At 45.1% G+C, this 21433-nt stretch overlaps 1 protein-coding gene across 1 annotated transcript in view; it reads right to left on the bottom strand.

Annotated features, from left to right (window-relative positions):
- Window positions 1-458: 458 nt before the first annotated feature.
- The window catches only part of ints9 (integrator complex subunit 9), a 57447-nt gene continuing 36472 nt past the window's right edge, over window positions 459-21433 (bottom strand). The window contains exons 12-17 of the mRNA XM_059986730.1: window positions 18448-18619; window positions 14437-14561; window positions 12933-13100; window positions 9860-9958; window positions 3777-3914; window positions 459-1764 (exon numbers count right to left, since the gene is read on the bottom strand). Coding sequence (XP_059842713.1) covers window positions 1588-1764; window positions 3777-3914; window positions 9860-9958; window positions 12933-13100; window positions 14437-14561; window positions 18448-18619 — 879 coding nt within the window. The 3' untranslated portion in view covers window positions 459-1587. The remainder of the gene's footprint in view (window positions 1765-3776; window positions 3915-9859; window positions 9959-12932; window positions 13101-14436; window positions 14562-18447; window positions 18620-21433) is intronic.

Raw genomic sequence — 21433 nt, 5'->3', positions numbered from 1 at the left:
TATAAAATCACAACTGCTGAACTACAGCAGCGGACTTTTCCCTTGAAGGCAAGTGATCAATTCCAGTTTCACTTCAGTAAATTTTTTGTTGGATTAAGTTTAGCCGATGGTCATTCTGGGAAAAGAAATACTGTAGTGCTCATCTCCTAGACCTAGCTCACTCAACCTGCAAGACATGCTCTCTAACCCAGGGGGGTCCTGGTGAATTTCCTCTGTAGCTTCTCGAAAGAGTCCACATCCTTCCTAACAGGGAATATACACTGCTCAAAAATTCTGCCACTAACCCTGTTACAGAGCAAAATGATTGGGAGGGGGTGGGGTGGGATGGGATGGGGGGGGGGGTGTGACCCTATTTGTTGTGCGAGATGTATTGCCACTTCCATGAATGAATACACAGCCTTTCCGTCGCTTTACAGAAAGTCCTTTTATATCTAAACATTAAAAACTTGATTCTGGTCTCTTAGCAAGAAAACTTTTTATGGAAACTGTACTTTAATACAAACACCCTAAGAAATATAGAAAAAAAACACACAGCATATCAGACAACATCTGTGGGAAGAGAATGTAAGGTTTTGGACCATAAACCCTTTTTCAGAACTGGGGAAAAAAGAGAAACCTAATCAGTTTTAAATTATAGAGAGCATAGGATTTGTTATTTCTCATTCCTAATTACTCCAGAAACAGTCTTTTACATTTTACTGTGAGGCAGAACTGATACGGTAAGGAAAACAAGATAGCTGTATTGCTTCATACACTTCGTTACGAGTTGGTTACCAATTAACCGGCAGTTAACTGCCGTGGGTTCAATCACATGATGAGTAGACTTAATGGGCTGAACGTCCTAATTCAGCTCTTATGGGTTGATAATAAAAAAAGAACTACGGATGCTGGAAGAATTCCACAGGTCAGTCAGCATCTGTGGAAAGAGAAACAGATAACACTTTGTGTCTATGATCTATCGTTGGGCCCAAATCATTCATGGTATCTCTTTCTACAGATATTGCCTGATTGCTTAGAGCTCCCAGTAGTTTCTCTTTTTGGCTCTGCAGTTGGTTCATGTGACTTAATCACATATAGAGTCATAGAAAAATACAGCACAGGAACAGGCAATTCAGCCCATCTAGGCTGTGCCAAACCATTTAAAATGCAATGACAGCAGAGGAAGCCTGCAGCAGTGAAGGGTCCCCAGTTGTCTTGAATTCCATGCCACTGGGCCCTGGTCCTGATCTGTTAAGGACCGTATGGCGGCTGCCCATGCATCAGCGTCTCTTCGTTAGTCACAGTCACGCACAGGGCTTCTCCATTAAGGAGATCCACCCTGACATCCCAGTTACATGGATCCAGGTACAGCCTCTAGTCACCTGGGGACCAACAGACAACGTGATACTCCACTCGAATGATCTCACTCGTACTACCGAGACAGATAACGGGAACTGTCTATGGAAAACACATTATCTAACTGAATGGTGGATCAGGCTTGAGAAGCTAGCATTCCCAACTGTGCACCCCAGCTGCTACTGACAGGTTGTACAGAGTTCCTGTGGGTGAGCCCCAAATCCAGAAGTTACAGGAAGGTCAGTACATTGCTCATAACTTCTGTAGAAACTTGAGGACTAAATCGCGGAGTTTGGTCCGAAGTGGCTCGTTGTTGTCACAGATTATGTGCGTCGAGTCTTCCTCGATTTGAATCAGCGTGTCTTCGGACTGAAGATGAACTATGTGTCCTTCTGGCGTGTCCTCAACCTTGACGTCAGTGATGCCATGCTACGGAGGAAGGACAGGAGAGGTTACTGCAAGTGGGGCATCTGCACCAGTGGGGCAAGTTCTCCCTTCAACCACTTTAAAAGAAAAGGTACCGAGGTTGTGTAGTACTGGACTTTGCCCTGGGTCGCAGGATAGGAACACAGAAGTTTTATAGAACACTACAACACAAATCAGACAACTTTGGCCCACGAAGTTGTGCCGACATTTTAACCCACTCCAAGATCAATCTAACCCTTCCACCCTACATAGCCCTCCAGTTTTCTATCATCCATGTGTCTACTGAAGAGTCACTTAAATGCAAAAGTCTTAGGCACAGACAACATAGAACATTACAGCACAGTACATGACCCTGAGCCCACAATACTGTACCGAGCTGTAGATACCTACCCCAAGACCAATCAAACTCTTTCCACCCACATAGCCCTCCATTTTCTTTCATAGTCTCTTGAATGTCCCTATTGTACCAGACACTCCCACCACCCCTGAAGTGCATTCCAGGCACCTCCCAGTCTCTGTGTACAAAACCGGCCTCTGACATCCCCTCGATATTCACAGAACATAAAGCAGTTCAGGATGTCACAGGCCCTTCAGCCCACGATGCTCTGCTGACCTACGGAGCTGGAATGCGTGAAGCCTGAGTCTAACGCTTCCCTCCTGCACAAGTGCCTGTCTGTGAGTCTCTTAAACGCCCCTAATGTATCTGCCTCAGCTACCACCCCCGGCAGGGCATTCCAGGTACCTACTGCTCTCTGCAAGCTGCCTGCCGTTAACACGTAAACCCCACCCCCCGCCCTATCCTTCACTCACCTGAGCAGGATACCACGTGGTACCAGCTTTGCCACCCTGGGGAAAGTATCCATCGAGACACCTCTCATCCTCCTTCTCTACAAAGAGAGGAGTCCTAGCTCATTCGACAAGACACGCTCTGTAATCCAGTCAGCGTCCTGGTGAGTCTCCTCTGCACCCTCTCTGAAGCTTCTACACTGATGAAGGCTAACACACCACAAACCTTCTCCAACCCCGTTAACTTGCGAAGTAACTCTGGATGTGGACCCTGTCCCTCCACACTGTTAACAATCTTGCCATTAACTCTGTACTCTGCCTTCAAGTCTGTTCTTCCAAAGTGAATCACTTCACACTTTTTTGGGTTGAACTCCACCTGGTACTTCTCAGCCCAGCTCTGCATCCCACTCCAGCATCTTTACATAGCAAAACATCTAGTCAGGACGTTGACCAAAAGCTTGATGAAATTATCAAGTTATAGAGGGCAACATAAAATTTGACAGAACATGGAACCTTTTAGCACAGTATGTCCCACAATGTTGTGCTGACCTTTTAAATTCCTCCACAATCAATCTAACCCTTTCCTCTCACATTTTCCTATCATCCATGCACCTATCCAAGAGCATCTTAAATGTCCCTAATATATCTGCCTCTACCACACACCCATCTCTCTCAACTCAGACACCCTACCTATATTTTTCCCAAACACCTTAAAATTATGCCCCTTTGTATTAGCCATTTCCACCCTGGAAAAAAACTCCATCTGTCCACTCAATCTATGCCTCTTATCATCTCGTACACTTCTATCAAATCATGTTTCATCCCCCTCTCCAAAGAGAAAATCCCTAGCTTGCTTAACCCATACTCATAAGACATGCCCTCTAATCCAGGCAACATCCCAGCTACGCCTCATCAACCTGTGCTACGACTTTGAGGATGTGAACTCCACACTGCGAAGATTCCTGCCATTAACCCTGAAGTTCCAACCTTCCAAAGCGAATCATGTCACACTTCTTCTGGATTACCACTGCTCAGCATCCTGATAATATCCTACTCCAGCATCTTTATATATCTCAAACTAGGGCACGTGACCAAAACTTGACCAGACTATTAGCATTTACAGGGCAACATAACATTCGATAGAGAGCTTTTGAGAATAAATTCTGAAGTCTAGGTTTTGTCAGAAGTGACTTACAAGAAGTGGGTCAGATAATGCTATAGATGTTTACCTTCTCTAGACTCTGTACAAACTGATCAATGGTGATTGAACCACACAGCAGTGGTTTGGGAGGCTTGAATTCAGGGATTTCATCATTCATCCGTTTCCTCTTCTTGCCGGTTGGCTGCTGCACTGGCCTTGGAAGTGACTGCACAAAAAGGGCATTCAATTACAATTCCTTCAGTATAACGCAGCAACAGACCAGCAGAGATCGACTTGACACATCACCCAACCTCCTGAATGAATAAAGTGTAACCTGAGCTATTCCGTGCCAATTCCTCAGTCAAGCAAAGGAAGAAATCAACTGCAGAGGTAAGGTTTTACTGGATGTTGAAAAGCCTGGATAGGTTGGAAGTGGAGAGATGTTTCAATAACAGAAGAATCTGGGATCTGAGGGCACAGCCTCAGAATAAAGGGATTGTTCTGAAGTAGGGAGAAATTTCTTCAGCCAGGGGATGGTGAATTTGTGGCATTCATTGCCACAGAAGGCTGTGGAGGCCAAGTCATTGGGTGAATTTAGAATAGGTTAGATAGGTTTTTGATTAATTTAGGTGTCAAAGGTTACAGGGAAAAGGCAGGAGAATGGGATTGAGAGGGATAATAAATCAGCCATGATGGAATGGCAGAGAAGACTCAATGGCTCTAATTTTGCTATGCCTTATGGTCTTATAACACTACACACTACATTAGTCAGGGCTTCATAAATTATTTACTATTTCAAATTTAAATATACTGTAATTACTAATACCTATAACACACTCGAGCCTCTGAGGAGGTAGTAACAGCCAGAATACTGAAAGGCCCAGAGTGGATATGCAGAGGATGCTTCCAAAGTGGGGGAGTCTAGGACCCAGGGGCACAGCCTCAGAATAAAGGGATGCACCTTTAAGATTGAATTGAGGAGGGATTTCTTCAGCCAGAGGAATTCATTGCTACAGAGGGTTGTGGAGGCCAAGTCAATGGTAGAAATTGACAGGCTCTTGACTGGCAAAGGGCTACAGGAGAAAGCAGGAAAACAGGTTTAAAAGAAATAAGCTATGAATGAATGAATGGCAAAGTAGACAGAACGGGAGAAATAGCCTAATTCTGCTCCTATGTCTTCTGGTCATAAAGTTTTTTTTATTTCACAGCGCCAGCATCTGCAGCCTCTTTGATTTTCATAAGCTGTAAAATTAAAGTTCATTTCAAAAGTCAGGTTGACATAATGATGAAATGTCTGAGAGCACTTGCATGCCAACGACTACAGTAGGTGAGTTTAGATCATTCTGAGGTATTGCTATTGATTCCATCATTCAGGCTAATGGAGCGAAGGCATTCGAGATAACGATTCGCTTTATTTGTTACACCTACATTGAGACATCCAAACACATAGTGAAATGCGTTCTTTGAACCAATGACCAACACAATCCCAGAATACGCTGGGGGGCAGTCCACAAATATCAGCACGCTTCCTCCGCTAACATAACATGCCCGCGACTTACTAGAGTGCACATGGGAAACCGGAGCACCTGGTTACGGGGAGAAAGTACAATCTCCTCACAGACAGTGGCAGGAATTGCCAGTGTTGCTGGTGCTGTCAATCATTACGTTAACTGCTATGGAACCATGCCAAATGAATCAGAAGGTGGAGAAAAAGGCCATAGAACTAAAAGAGAGACCTACAGAAACAAATCGCATTTCACAACTTTTAGGGGAATCCGAATGCTTTCCAGTCAGCAACCCTCCCTTAACGAGGAGTCCGTAGAGCATCGTAGTTTACCAACATCTCCAGTGGTTCACGTGGACAGCTCATTACTGCCCTCTCCACGCCAGTTAAAGATGGGCAATTAAATGCTGGCTCAACCTGTGAAACTCAAATGGATTTGGAAAAAGTCCCTCTGGCAGGGTAGGAAAACACGATAAGAAATTGGTGCACAGGAAACTCTCATAGTCTGCAGCAGTATCCACTCAATGGCCACTTTATTAGGCACACCTTTACACCTGCTCAAATGCAAGTATCTAATTAGCTAATCACGTACAGCGGCTCAATGCATAAGAGCATGCAGACGTGGTCAGGAGGTTCAGCTGTTGTTCAGACCCAATATCAGAATGGGGAAGAAATGTGATCCAAGTGACTTTGACTAAGAACCGAATGTTGGTGCCAGACAGGGCGGTTTGAGTATCCTGGGATTTTCATGCACTGCGTTCTCTAGAGTTTTCAGAGAACGGTGTGAAATCAAACAAAATCATCCCGTGAGCAGCGATTCTGCGGGCGGAAACACCTTGTTAGTGAGGGAGGTCGCAGGAGGTCGGCCAGACTGGTTCAAGCTGACAGAAACTCAAATAACCACGCGTGACAACTGTGGCGTGCAGAAGAGTAGCTCTGAATGTACCTTGAAGTGGATGGGCTACCGCAGCAGAAAGCCACACTGGGTTCTACTCCTGTACCTGATAAAGTGACCGCTGAGTACTTTAGCGATGTAAACTGAGAATACTTACTGACTAGGTGGTCAGGAATATTTTGCTCTGCTGCAGCCTGTGCTATGGGAGTTTTTAAAGCCCTTGCAAAAATGCAGACTGGACCTTTGGTTACCCACATCAGGAACTCAACCTCTTCATTCAGTTTAAAACGTATCCTGAACCTGCTCTTTAAAAGTGCATATGAGAAGCAACAGACAAATGCTGGAGGGACTCAGCAGCATCTATAGAGAGGAATCAACAGTTGCCGTTTCGTGCCAAGACAGTCCATCAGGACTGGAAGGTCTTGGCTTGAAATGTCAACTTCCTCTCCATAGATGTTGCCCGACCTGCTGAGTTCCTCCAGAATTTTGTGTGTGTTGCTCTGGATCTGCAGAGTCCCTTGTGTTTATGAACAGCACAATTACTCACCAAGTGACTTTGCCCATTGGGCAGGCAAGGGTTTTGAGAGTCGACAGAGGGAAAAAGATAAAGCATGTGGCTTGTGCATTTTGTGCTTGTTTATTGTTTATTTATTTACTTATTGAGACAGAATGGAACAGACCTTCCAGCCCTTCAAGCTGCACCGCCCAGCAAATCCCAATTCAATCCTAGCCTAATCACAGGACAGTTTACAGTGACCAGTTAACCTACCAACCAGTACATCTTTGGACCAGGGGCAGAAACCCATGCAGTCACAGGGAGAATGTACAAGCTCCTTACAGGCAATGGCGGGAATTGAACCTGGGTTGTTTGTTGTGCTATTCACTACACTATTCTCTATCTCCTCAGAAGGCTAAGGAAATTTGGCACTCCCCTAATCACCACTAGATTTTTTTTTTACAGATACACAAAGAAAACATTCTAATTAGATGCATCATGGCTTAGTATAGCAACCACTCTGCTCAAAATTGCAGAGAGTTCTGAACACAGACCCCCCACCTTCTGGAATCTCGGATTGTTCTCCCTTAAGACAGGCAGACAGACAGACATACTTTATTGATCCCGAGGGAAATTGGGTTTCGTTACAGCTGCGCCAACCAAGAATAGTGTAGAAATATAGCAATATAAAACCATAAATAATTAAATAATAATAAGTTAATCATGCCGAGTGGAAATAAGTCCAGGACCAGCCTATTGGCTCAGGGTGTCTGACACTCCGAGGGAGGAGTTGTAAAGTTTGATGGCCACAGGTAGGAATGACTTCCTATGATGCTCAGTGTTACATCTCGGTGGAATGAGTCTCTGGCTGAATGTACTCCTGTGCCTAACCAGTACATTATGGAGTGGATGGGAGTCATTGTCCAAGATGAAGCACGAGAGGGAGAGGGAGAGCCATCATCATCATTCTGTGCCGTATCGTATGACAGTGATGACCGCGGTCTTCCATCTATCTTTAATCTGAGACGTAGTGAAGGGAAATTGCCTGTGGAGGAACTCCCCCACCCCCACTCTCACTTTCCTCCTCATCCATGAATACGATTGATCTTGGAAAATTCCCCCACAGAAATGGCCCGCCACTGGGCAGCATCCCCACCAGATGAGTGACCCCAGCCCCCAGGAACACTCTCCAGAGAGTGGAGTGGTTGCACAACCAGGACCTGGGACACGCACGACCATCCACCAGCCGCTCCCAGGGCCCCACATGACCCCGATGGGGGCACCGGGTGGCTAAGCAGGTGGCAGACCCACCCAAGGGTGACCTGCAGACCAGCGGAGGGAAGGAGTGGCCCACTTCTCCTCGACAGAGATACGTCTTCACCACGGGACTCAACAGAGATGGTCAGAAACTTTTCCCCAGGGTTGAAATGTCAAATATTCAGAGCTGCACACACACTAGAATGCTGGAAGAACTGAACGGGTCGGGCAACATTTGCGAGGGGAATGAACAGTGAACGTATCGGCCTGATACCCTTCATTGGGTCTGTCATCACTGACTCGTCACCGTTCAGTACAGATCGTGCAGAGAGTAACAGGTGCCTGGAACCTGCTGTCAGGACTGAGTAGCAGAGCCAGGATTTCAGAAGCTTTTACACCGACACGGTTATGAAGGGAATGGAGGGATGTGGATGAAACACAGTTTAAAGTAAATTTATTATCAAAGTACATGTACCTGGGATGGCAGGGTGGAGAGGAGTCTCCACCAAAGGAGGTTTAAACCGCCCCTCCCCACCAGGCAAGGTGTAGCACACGCCCAGCTACAGCCACGTAAAGCCAAGAGAGCAGGTGGCAGACATTCATACCAGCAGCCAGTGCACACCAGAAGTCCTGGCCTGGTGAGCACCGACTTCAGGCAAGGCCGTCCTTGAACAGCACCGACAACGGCCGGGGTCACCTGCTGCACAAAGCCTCTGCCCAAACCGCCTCCGCAGAAAAACTTTGCCAAGAAACAATCCCATGTCCATGTTGTGTGACACGGCACACAACAAACAAACATGCACATCGCCATATAAACCCTGAGGTTCATTCCCATGCTTGCTTTCACAGTAAATACGGGAAACACAATAGGAGCACATCTAGCAAAAATTCACCAGGCTACGTCTTTATTCCTGGCAATTTATGAGAATAAGTGGTGACTTTATAAAAGTGTTTATAAAGGCAGAGATAAGTTGGATGGTAACAGGTTTTACTCCACCCCACCCCACGGTGTCAGGCCTGCACAGGCAGACCCTTCACATAGAACATTACAGCACAGTACAGGCCCTTTGGCCCACGATGCTGTGTCAACCTTTTAACCTACTCCAACATTAATCTAACCCTTCCCTCCTACATAGCCTTCCATTTTTCTATTAAAAATGTTCCTAATATATCTGCCTCTACCCCTGGTAAGACCACTCTCTGTGTAAAGAACTTACCTCTGACATCCCTCTAAACTTTCCTCCAATCATCTTAAAACTGTATTAGCCATTTCTGCTCTGAGAAAAATTCTCTGGCTGTCCACTTGATCTATGTCCCTTATCGTCTTACATACCTCATTAAGTAACCTCTCAACCCTCCTTTGCTACAAGGAAGAGAAATCCTAGCTTGCTCAACCTCTCCTTAAGACATGCCCTCCAGTCCAGGCAGCATCTCTGCACCCTTCCTAAAGTTTCCACATCCTTCCTATAATGAGGAGACCGGAACTGGGCGCCACCGTCATATAGCGGTCAACTCGGGGCATTCCGGAGTTCAGAGTTCAATTCCAGCACCGTTCTCTAAGGAGACTCTGTAGTTCCTCCTTGTGGAATGTGTGGGCTTTCCCTGGGTGCTGCGGTTTCCTCCCACAGTCCAAAGATGTACCGGGTACGTTAATTGGTCATTGTAAATTGTCCATGAGTAGATCAGGGTTAATAGGGGTTGTGGGGTTAATGGGGCGGTGCGGCTGAAAGGGCCGGAAGGGCTTACACAGTGAAATAAGTAAACTGAACACGATATTCCAGGTGTGCTCCAACCAGTTTGGGTGTCTGCACTATATTCTGTCATTGTTCTTTTTTCTTGACAATGCACCTGCATTTGGGATGCTCTGTCCCGGGTGAACGCAAGTAAACCATTTCACACTGCGCCTCAAAGCCCATGACAATAATACACCAATCACTAGACCAAGTGGAATTGCGGAAAATAAGTCATCGCTTTAAATTAACTGGGCTACAGCAACTTCATTCCCTTTACACGACTTACCCGAAGGATGTGCTTGTTGTCCTTGGTCTGCAGGACCGCAGATACAGTTGCCATGGAGATGCCAGGTTTGATCTCAGACGGGACGAGAGATTCTGCAAGCTGTAATGCAGTGACAGGACAAGGAGAGTTAAAAGAAAGACCTCTCACTTGCACGTCAATTTTCATGACCACAGCCAGTAAGAGCTTTTCTAAGGGAAGTCATCACTGCAGTTCAGTCAAGCTGACAGCCAACTTGCACAGTGAAAACCCCCTAAAAGATTCAAGGTGATAAACAATCAGATAATCTGGTGTAGCAGTGCTGACTGAAGGTAAAGCACAGAGAGATTAGCTTTATTGGTCACACGTACTTCGAAACACGTTGTACAAATGCAATGTTTTTATCGAATGAGATCAGCAAGGATTGTCCTGCAAGTGGTGTTCCTCCAACTAAGTGTGGCCTCATCCCCAGCAGTGGAGGAGGCCGTGGATGGACATGTCGGAATGGGAATGGGAAGTGGAATTAAAATGGGTGGCCACTGGGAGACCCCGCTTGTTGTGGTGGATGGAGCGTAGATGCTCAGCAATGCTATCTCCCCATCTACGCTGGGTCTCACCGATATACAAGAGGCCACACCAGGAGCAGTGGACACAGTATGTGACCCCAGCAGACTCACAGGTGAAGTGTCGCCTCACCTGGAAGGACTGTTTGGGGCCGTGAATGGTGGTGAGGGAGGAGGTGGTCATGTGCTTCTACTCTCACCCCATCCCCCCCGCCTCATGCATATCTGCTCTCACCCCATCCTCCCACCTCATGCATATCTGCTCTCACCCCATCCTCCAGCCACCCTATCAGGGATAGGGTTCCTCTTGTCCTCACCTACCACCCCACCAACCTCTGCGCCCAGCACTGTGTGTAAAGAAGCAACTTCTGAAATCCCCGCCCCCCCATACTTTCCTAAAGTCTCCTTAAAATTATGCAGCTTGTTACGAGCCATTTCCATGCTGGGAAAAAGTCCCTGGCTGCGCAGTCAATCTATGAACTATTAAATGTTATTCTATTAGCACTTCATCACATCTGCACCTTCTTTATGTGTTACACTTTATTTTCTTCATACACAGCAGAATAATATTTTTTCTGTGAATCCTAGGTTTAAATGGGGCATTTGACAGGTAACATGGCCCTGATAGTTTCAAGAAACTTTGAACCAGACCAGTATAAAGGGAGTGCAGGAACCCAGAGATCGGTGGGGGGGGGGGGCTGGGAATGATGATGCCAGAAGTTGCAAATGCTGGAATCTGGAGCAACAAGCAATCTGGACCAGGATTCGAGCTGATCGAGCAGCATTTATTGGAGAGAATGAAATTGTTGGCATTTGTCATAGTACAAGGCTAGGACCAGAGGGTTGTTCCTTTAGAACCGAGATGAAGGGGAAGCTCCATGAGGAATCTGTGGAATTCATTGCTTCAGATGGCTGTGGAGGCCAAGTCATTGGGTACACTTAAAGTGGGGGTTGAGATGTACTTCATTATTAAGGGTGTCAAATGTTATGGAGTGGAGGCATGAAAATGGGGTTGAGAGGGATAATAGATCAGCCCGATGTTGAAATGGCAGAGCTAGTTGATGAACTGAATGGCCTAATTCTGCTCCTATGTCTTATGAGTTGAACTCCTGCATCAATTGTGGAGCCATGGGTAATCAATGGTGCATTCTAAAATGCATCTGGTTGAGCTGCCACACCAGTCCAGTTGCTTTATTCCTTTTCTTTTACCAGAGCTGCATGCCAAACCATTAGCATTTCTCAACAGATTACTGGAGGTTTGCTCTCTGCCATTTTGTTGCCAGCTCATTCTCCAACAATCCTTCAGCACACGTACGGCCATGACATATGACAGAAACATGTTTTGGAATGACGAACAGTTTGAAAATATCAAATACATGTAGAAAATTTCTTCACTCTCCTACACTGTGCAAAACAATTCAGATTCAGATATTTATCACATGGACCTTGAAACATACAGTGAACTGCGTTAATTGCACTAAGAACCGACACACCCTTGCCCTAATACGATTCAAGGTTGTCCAAAGGGCTCATACGTCCAAGGACAAACTTGCTCGATTTTATTCCCATGTTAATCCAATCTGTGACAGATGTCATGCTGATGTTGCCTCATTAACTCACATGTTTTGGTCTTGCCCCTGTTAGCAAAATTACTGGAAAAATATTTTTGGCATTATTTCAACAGTTTTGAATATCAAATTGCAACCTCATCCTATCGCTGCAATTTTCGGCCTACCAACGGTTTATCCCCCTCAGCCCGGCGGATGATTGCATTTGTCACATTAATGGCTAGAAGATCTATCCTATTGAACTGGAAAGAAATTAATCTTCCAACTACATTTCAATGGTTTTCCCAAACTATTTCTTATTTGAGTTTAGAAAAAATTAAAAGTGTTATTTTTGACCCCTTGGTCAAATTTGAAGAAACCTGGAGACCATTTATCCAACATTTTCATACGAGTTAAACTGACCTTTCCCAAACCTTATTCTTATCATCTTTAATTATTTGGATAGAGGTGTGGAGTTATTGACACTACTGTGTATACTTGATATGATACAATAGCCCATGTCAGTTAGGTTAGTTTTTTTTTAGTTTTATTTTTCCATTTTTTGCAACCTACTATGAGTTTGGGAGACTATTATATGTGAATTATTAATTGTTTGTACTTGTATTCTAGCCTATTAATTATGTACTCTCAAGCTCTTTGTAATCAATGTTTTCTTTTCTTATGTTTGTTTAAAATTAATAAAAAGATTTAAAAAGAAAGAAAAGAGCCAACAGACCCAAGGATGTGCAGGGGAAAGCCCGTAAGTGTCACCACATATTCTGGCGCCAACCTAGCGCGCCCAAAATGCCCATCAGCACATAACAAACTCCATTCCTCCCTCCCACCCAGTGTCGCTCGTTACTGACGACTGATCCACTTCTCCAACCAATTCCTCTGTTGGAAAGATACGTGAAAAAAAAGTATAATAAAAGATAAAAATATTGAAGAGGTTATAAAAAAAAAAGATGATGTTAAGTAAGCACTTACATCAGGCATGAGCTCAATCTTCTCATAGCGCCGTTTGAAGGGGAGGGTGAGTACCTCACTCCTCCGGTAGGCCATTGGTGAGGGCTGGCAGTCAATCATCAGATCGGTACGATGGGACTGGGCTGGAGGAGGCTGTGTATACTGCTCTGGACATACCACGTGCAACGGCTGGAAAAATAAAACAAGGGAGTCATGTGAGAGGAAAAGAACAAGCACCCCTATCACACTCACCTCCTGTCATTTATTGATGAGGCTGTGGGAAAGGAAGCCCTGTCTGGGGCATCTCCGCCATCTCACCACACATTTCTCCCCATATCCAGATCTAAGTGAAACAATTCATCACATTGCAATTCAAAACCTTTAATGAAAATGGGATTAATTTATTATTGTCACATGAAATGAGGACAAGTGACAAGCTTGTTTTGTACTTTGTTAATACAGGTCAGAACAGTACACAGTGCATTGAGGTAGAATAAGGTAAAACAGTAACAGAATGCAGAATAAAGTGAAGTAGTTACAGACAAAGTGCAGTGCAGGTATACAATAAGGTGCAAGATCATAACGAGAAAGATTGTGAGATTAACAGTCAGTTTATTGTACTAGGCAACTATTTAATCATCTTTGTGATTTAAAGATGGACTCTTGACCTGACAACCTACCTCAAACTATTTCAGACTTAGATAGCCAAAACAGAGGTACAATGTTACTGAAGATCTTAGTTTACTCACTGAACTGGCACATCCTATCACCCTCACTAGCTGAGGCTTTCTGAATACTCTCAAATGGATTATGCACATCTATGCTCACATCATTCTACAGATTCACAGTAACGTGCTTGGAAACCGCACTGTGGCAGAGAGCAAGGCTCCACAATGTATAGTCAGAACTGCCCAATGCATCTCCAGCACCAGCCTATGTGCCCTCAATGACAGTATATACAGAAAGGTGGCTGAAAAGGGCCAGTGACATATTGAAGGGTCCCACCCACCCTGTTCATGGGCCATTTATCCCACTCCCATCAGGGAGAAGACTACATTGCACCCAAGTCAGGACCACCAGATTCAAAAACAGCTACTTTCCCCAAGCAGTAAGGCTGATCAACACCACCAACCACGAACCCACCCCTCCACACCTCCATCCACCACTACTTTATCATGTCCTGTCAGTCACCTTTTATACAGACACTCCTGTGCCTGGTGTCACTTTATGGACATACAATCAATCTATATATTTAGTTCTATATTTCTCTCTCTCTCTCTATCTATCTATATATATATATATATATATATATATATATATATACACACACACACAATATCTTACATATCTGTATTTATTGTGCTTTTTAATTATTGTATTCTTTATCCTATTTTTTTCGTGCTCCATCAGATCCGGAGTCACAATTATTTTGTTCTCCTTTACGTTTGTGTGCTGGAAATGACAGTAAACAATCTTGAATGGTGAACAAACAAAAGCCCAACACCCACTCATTTTCCCGCCTCACCTGCACCTCCTTCAATAACTTTGAAACTTGGATGAAGTTCAGCCGTGTGTCGATCGGACAGTAGACGCATTTCATCGAGAGTGGCTGGTACGGTGCCAAAACATCCAAGTAGGAGAAATCTGGCTCTAGAAGCAGATCAGATGCATCAGTTTGAGAAGGAATACAAGGCAGAGTCTTTTCATAATCACAAGTAAACTCTGGGTCACACAGCAGCTGTAATGGGCTGGGCTGATCACACCCGAAAGATACAAACCAATTCGAGTGTCCTGGAAATGTATAAGCACAAGGAAGTAAGTTAACCTAAGTTATTACCATAGAATAGAAAGCACAAATAAACCACACTAGACACAAGTATTTCCAGGCTCACGATTCTCAGCCGCCACTGTTGTTGAGGGAACTCTGGATTCTCACTCATGAAATCACCCTGGGTCCGTCCCAGGCACCGATCGATCCTGATTCTTCAGTCTAGGTGAAGTCCCAAGAACTGAGGGAATGGTGCCTCAATAAATAGGGGTTCAATCCACAAGCACCAAGACAAACTATTTGGTCTTTTGTTCTCATGGCATGGGTTCGTTCATTCAGGCCATCGACAGGCATCACGATGCCTCTGGTGCTTTGAGGCCTAGGAAATGATCCAGCCACTATCAGCAAACATTAACAAACCGACAGCGTTTAACTTGTACAGACACCTTGACGCTTTACTTGCTGCGAGCTCACAAAGAGTTAATATGTCACTTGGGAGCTGTTCTGACTTTCATCTAACTTTTCACAAAATTTAATACACAACACAGCACCCGTAGAGGGAAAGGGATGGGTGGGGAAGGATTTATTAAAGTTTAATGTCAGAACCCTGCATTGAGACTCTCCCTCCACCGGTGCTGCTTGACCTGTCGAGTTCCCCCAGCAGATTGTTCATTGCACCAGATTCTAGCATGTCCCTTCCCCACGTCTCCATTGTTTTCATAGTCGTACTGCTGGAAAATGAAGCTATTCTATAGTTTGTTTACGGAACTAGTTTGAACAGTATTGGTTCTGGTACAGAAGCAAAATGAAAGAGCAGTTTATTATTTAAGTGGTAAAAACTGCAGCATGCTGCTGTGCAGAGGGACTTGGAAGTGCTTGTGCGTGAATCACAAAAGGTTGGTTTGCAGGCGCAGCAGGTAACTGGAATGTTGGCCTTCATTGAATTTACGAGCACCGAGGTTATGCTGCAACTATACAGGGTACTGATGAGGCCACATCTGGAGTACTACACGCAGTTCTGGTCTCCTTGCTTGAGGAAAGATCTGGAGGTGGTCCGGAGGAAGTTCGGAAGTTCACAAGATTGATTCCAGAGATGAGGGGGTTAAACTAGGAGAGACTGAGTCACTTTGGACTGTACTGACTGGAATTCAGAAGAATGAGATGAGATCTTATAAAAACATAAAATTATGATAGATAAGAAAGAGGCAGGGAAGTTGTTTCCACTAATAAACACAAAGTGCACTGCAGATGCTGTGGTCAAATCAAGACGTACAAAAATGCTGGATGAACTCAGCAGGTTGAGCAGCATCCGTTGAAAGAAGTTGTTTCCATTGGCAGATGAAACTAGAATTAGGGGACATGGCCTCAAGATTCCGGGGAGTAGATTGAGGATGGAGATGAGGAGGAACTGCTTTTCCCAGAGGGGGGTGAATCTGTGGAATTCTCTGCCCGATGAGGCAGTGGGGGCTACCTCAGTAAATATATTTAAGACAAGATTGGACAGATTTTTGCATAGTAGGGAAATTAAGGGTGAAGGGGTAAAGGCAGATCAGTGGAGATGGGTCCATGGTCAGATCAGACATGATCTTGTTGAACGGCTGGCCAGGCTCGACGGGCCAGATGGCTGACTCCTGCTGCTATTTCTTATGTTCTTGTGTATTTGCACAGCTTGTTGTTTGTTTTGCACGTTGGTTGTTGTCCACCCCACTGGGTGTGATATTTCATTGACTGTATTGTGCTCGCTGTGATTGCCCACAAGGAAAGGGTTGTACAGGATATGGAGACATACATGTACTGTAGGTCAATAATACATTGGCATTGAGGGTCATGGTTTAACCCTCGGTGTCCTGCTGTTGTTCCTTCTGCATGCACACAAAGCACTTCAGCAAAAACTGTACTGATGGGTGTCTGACCAAAGCTCCAATCAACATCTCTACTGGCAGAGTCATCTCGTAGCACAGCCGGGATTCCTCCACAGATGTCCAGTATGACGGCCTGTTTGCATTTCCCGCTGCCCTCACGTGTAGTCCAAGCATCAGCCTGTCCCCCCCTAACAGTTAATGCCAAGATCCCAACACCTCTTTGCTGATCTTTAATAACTCTTGACTTGCGCTGGTCTGGTTATAAATCCTCCACATGCACTTCCAGAGCAGACAATAAGACATAAGAGGATTCTTGATCTAAGGTCTCAGCCCAAAACATTCATTTCCATAGCTGCTGCCTGACCTGCTGAGTTCCTCCAGCATTTTGTGTGTGTGCAGTTGTGTTGAGCCCATCAGGGCTCGGTGGTTTCTGGGTTTCTCGAGCGCCTGTGTTTACTAATTGTTAGAGCCGTTAAACTCAGGTTCTTGTTGGTTTGATTGTGATCGGTATGTGTTTCCAGTGTTCTATGATTATTTAAAGGGACTCTTGTTGTGTTCTACAGGCAGAGTCCTGCTGAGTGTTTGGGAGTATGATTTCTCTGTTGCTGTCCCTAAGCTGAGCCTCCTGTTTCTGTCTGTTCACGGGGAGTCTCCCAATGTGTACTGCGGCAAAGTCTGCGTCAGTGACCACCGTGACAGAGAGTCTGCAGGCCTGCGAACCGTTTGCAGGCTCGTGGAGTTCAGTTTGAATTCAGCTTTGCCTATGGTGTAGAGTCAGAGTCATAGAGCACTACAGCACAGGGCCCGGCTCTTCGGCCCATTTAGTCCATTCTGCACCTGGACCATGGCTCCTCCCACCAAACTGTGGGAAATCGAACTTGCATCCCACCACTTCCGCTGGCAGTTCGTTCCACACTCTCACCATCCTCTCAATGAAAGCTGTTCCTCCTCAGATTCCCCTTAAACTCTTCACCTTTCAACTTAACCCATGACCTCCAGTTCTAGCCTCAGTGGAAAAAGCCTGCTTGCGTTTGCGCTATCCATACTCCTGATAACTTTCTATACCTCTTCCAAGTCTCCCTCATTCTTCTATGTCCCAAGGAATAAAGTCCTAACTAATTCAATCCTCCTGTCCCAGCAATATCCTTGAGAATTTTCTCTGTATTCTTTTAACCTTATTTACGTCTTTCTTGTAGGTGGGTGACCAAAACTACACAGGATACTCCAATATCTGTGTAAGCAGGTTTTTCAGAATCACTGAAAGTGACCGTCTGCCTTTCGTAGAACAGCACATCAAAGGAACAGGCCGTTTGGCCCACAATATTGTGCCAAATCAGCTAAAAAGCAAATCAAAACCATCCAAATACTAATCCCTCCGACCTACCCCATGTCCACATCCCTCCATCCTCCTCACATCCATGTGCCTATTCAATTGTCTCTTAAAAGCCTCTAATGTATTTGCCTCTCCCACCAGACCGGGCAGTGCAGTCCAGGCATCCGTGACACCGCTCACATCCCCTTTGAACTTACCCCCCTCTCACCTTCAATGCTGCCCCCTGGTATTGGATGTTTCTATTCTGGGGAACAGATATTCCCTGTCCACTCTATCTCTGCCTCTCATGATCTTGTAAACCTCCATCAGATCTCCCCTCAGCCCCTGGTGCTCCAGAGAAAACAACCCAGGTTTATCCAGCGGACAGCATCCTGGTAAACCCTCGCTACACCCTCTCCAAAGCCTCAATACCCCTCCTAGAACTGCATGCAATAATCCAGATGTGTCCTGTTGTAAGAATGATCTGCATTTACTGGCAAGTTCCTTTATTGTCCAAACTAACAAGTACGTGAATTCACGCACTAAGTACCTTGTGTGCGCACCTGCTAAGTACCCCTGACTGCGCTGAGTTACCTGTGAAAATTATGGTGTTGAGGCTGGATTTGCCCCACAGCTCCAGAAAGTGCACGACATCTCCAAATCGGAGGGATGGGTGGCCCGTGAACACCACGCAGGGCTGCTTGAAGTCATTGCTGAACTCCCCATGGATGCTGGGGTAGTGCTTCAACTTGTTGGTCTGAATCAGCTGAAATAGGACAAGGAAGGAGTGGGAAAGACAGTATTTAACAACCAATAGCAAACCTGGAATTGTACTGTTGGTTTTGACCATTCAGTGCACCACTTCCCACCCTGGAATAGCAAGTGATCCCTTGTGCTACAGATAATGTAGGGCCGAGTTATGGATCATGCTGGAGTTACTTATTTTTTATTTAGTTAATGATACAGTGTGAGTTTTGCCCTTCTGGCTCCTTGAGCCAAGCCGCCTCAGCAACCTCGATTAGCCCTTACTCAATCCCAGGGCAATTTACAATGACCAATTAACCTACCTGCTGCATCTTTGGAACTGTGGGAGGAAACTGGAACACCCAGAGAAAACCCACCTGTCCCACGGGGAGGACGTACAGAGACTGGATACAGAATAGTGCCGGAATTGACCTCCAAACCCCAGAACAACCCGAGCCGCAATAGTGTCGCACTAACCATTGTGCTGTGGCACCATTAGGGATTGCACAGTTATGGATTAAATAAGATTAGAATCAATGTTTAGGAAATCAAACCTGTACACAACTTAACCTCCATCTGATAGTTAGTGGCAGTAGAGAGGGAAGTGAATTCATCGCCAAAGACAATGAAGGCCAAGTCACCGGGTATATTTACAGCACAGGTTGATAGGTTCTTGCTTAGTCAAGGGTTACGGGGAGAAGGCAGGAGACTGAGTTTAAGAGAAAGAACAAATTAGCCGCGATGGAATGGAGGAGCAGACTCAATGGGCCGAATGGCCTAATTCTGCTCCTATGTCTTATGGTTTCATGGCTAGTAAAGCCAGGTGTTAGGAGTGGTTTGTCCCATTGAAACCACAGTAGACGAATGTTGCTGTCATTCACTGCCACATAAGGACAGATCTGTTTAGTCATTTAACCCTCTGATTTGTTGTATATTCAAGGAGCCATCCTTCAACGTAACAAAAGAGTAACACACACACAAAATGCTGGAGGAACTCAGCCAGTCAACGTTTCAGGCCAGGGTGGCTCTCCGCCCAAACTATCAACTGTTTATTCCTCTCCATAGATCCTGCCTGACCTGTTAGATTCCTCCAGCATATTGTGTGTATTACTCTGCATTTCCAACATCTGCAGAATCTCTTGTGTTTGGAACAAAAGGGTATATTTGCTGTCTGGAGCACCAGTATTGGATATTCAAAGCTGTTCTAGTTGGGATGTGCTTGCATTATACGTATGTAATCCCGTAAATTTACCTGACTATACATTGTAAATGTTAATGTTAAACAGGTGATTGTAGCAAATGAAACAATAAATTAATTATTTATTGTTATCTCTGTGTTGAAATATAAAACGTCGTGTCAGGAGAGTGAGATTCTCTCTCCTGTGTGGATAAGGAGTTTCGTATTTCCCAGTTACTGTTGCACATGGTTCAGTTTGAGTCAGTCAGATCAAGCAGAATCAGAGACCTAAAGCACTACAGCACAGAAATATCGGCCCATCTAACCATTCAACATGAACTGTGACTCTGCATAGTCTCACATTCCTCCCTTACCCAAACGCTGACACTGGACTTGAATCCACCGCTTCCGGCGGCAGCTCGTTCCACACTCTCACCACCCTGAGTGACATGGTACCCCCTCACGTTCCCCTTAAACATTTCACCTTTCACCCTTCACCCGTGGCCTCTGGTTGTGGTCTCACCCAGCCTCAGTGGGAAAAGCCTCTATACCCCTATACCTCTAATCAAATCTCCTCTCGTTCTCCTGTGCTCCAGGGAATAAACTCCTAACCTTTTGAACTTTTCCCTATAACTCAGATCATCAAGTCCTGGTAGCATTCCCTGTACTTTTCCAATCCTATTGATATCTTTCCTGTAGGTAGGTGAACTGCACACAATATTCCAAATTCAGCCTCACCGACTTCAACATACCATCCCAACTCCTGTATGCAATACAATGATTTATGAAATTCCTCTTTACTTTCTCCACACGGGAAACAAGGCCTTGTGCCATGTGACAACTGTAGCTCTCTTCGATTTGCCTCTGAATCATCAGGTTGTAAAGTCCCATTCTACAGCTCAAAACTGTTAGGTAACTTTCTTGTGCAGGATGAGAAAGTTGTGCTGTGTGTGTATCATGTGCAGTTCTGGTTGCCGGATGACATGAAAGCTTTATCGGGTGTGCAGTGGGGGCTCACCAGGACGTTGCCTGGATTGAACTACGGGGAGAGGCTGGATACACAATCGTAAACACGAGAGATTCTGCAGATGCTAGAAATCCAAAACCACACACGCACACACAAAATGCTGGAGGAACTGAGCAGATTACTAACCACCTATATAAATGAATAAACAGTCCACTGCCTCAGCCCGAATCTTTGACTGTTTATTCATTTATATAGGTGGTTAGAGGGTTAGTAGGTTAATTGGTTATTATATATTGTCCTGTGATTAGGCAGGGGTTAAATTGGAGGTTGCTGGGCAGCACAGCTCGAAGGGCTGGAAATGTCTATTCCACGGAAGGGCTAGTGATCATGTTGATTTTGGAACTTCTGGCCCCAGTTCATATACTACAAGGTGTCTGTACTTCAAAAGTATTCATTCGTCTGTTTTGACACCTCTGAGATGAGAAAGATGCTGTAGAAATGTGAGGCTTATTTTTCTAATTGGCAATAACCAATTAGTTAATCATAAACACAAGAAATTCTGCAGATGTTGGAAATCCAGAGGAACACATTCAAAATGCTGGAGGGACTCAGCAGGTCTGGCAGCTTCTATGGAGAGGAAAGAACAATTGATGTTTCAGGCTGAGAGCTCCTCCAGCATTTTATGTGTTGCT

This window comes from Hypanus sabinus, chromosome 12, assembly GCF_030144855.1.
Source record: "Hypanus sabinus isolate sHypSab1 chromosome 12, sHypSab1.hap1, whole genome shotgun sequence".
In the NCBI taxonomy this organism is placed as follows: domain Eukaryota; kingdom Metazoa; phylum Chordata; class Chondrichthyes; order Myliobatiformes; family Dasyatidae; genus Hypanus; species Hypanus sabinus.
This window is presented reverse-complemented; position numbering and strand designations above follow the sequence as displayed.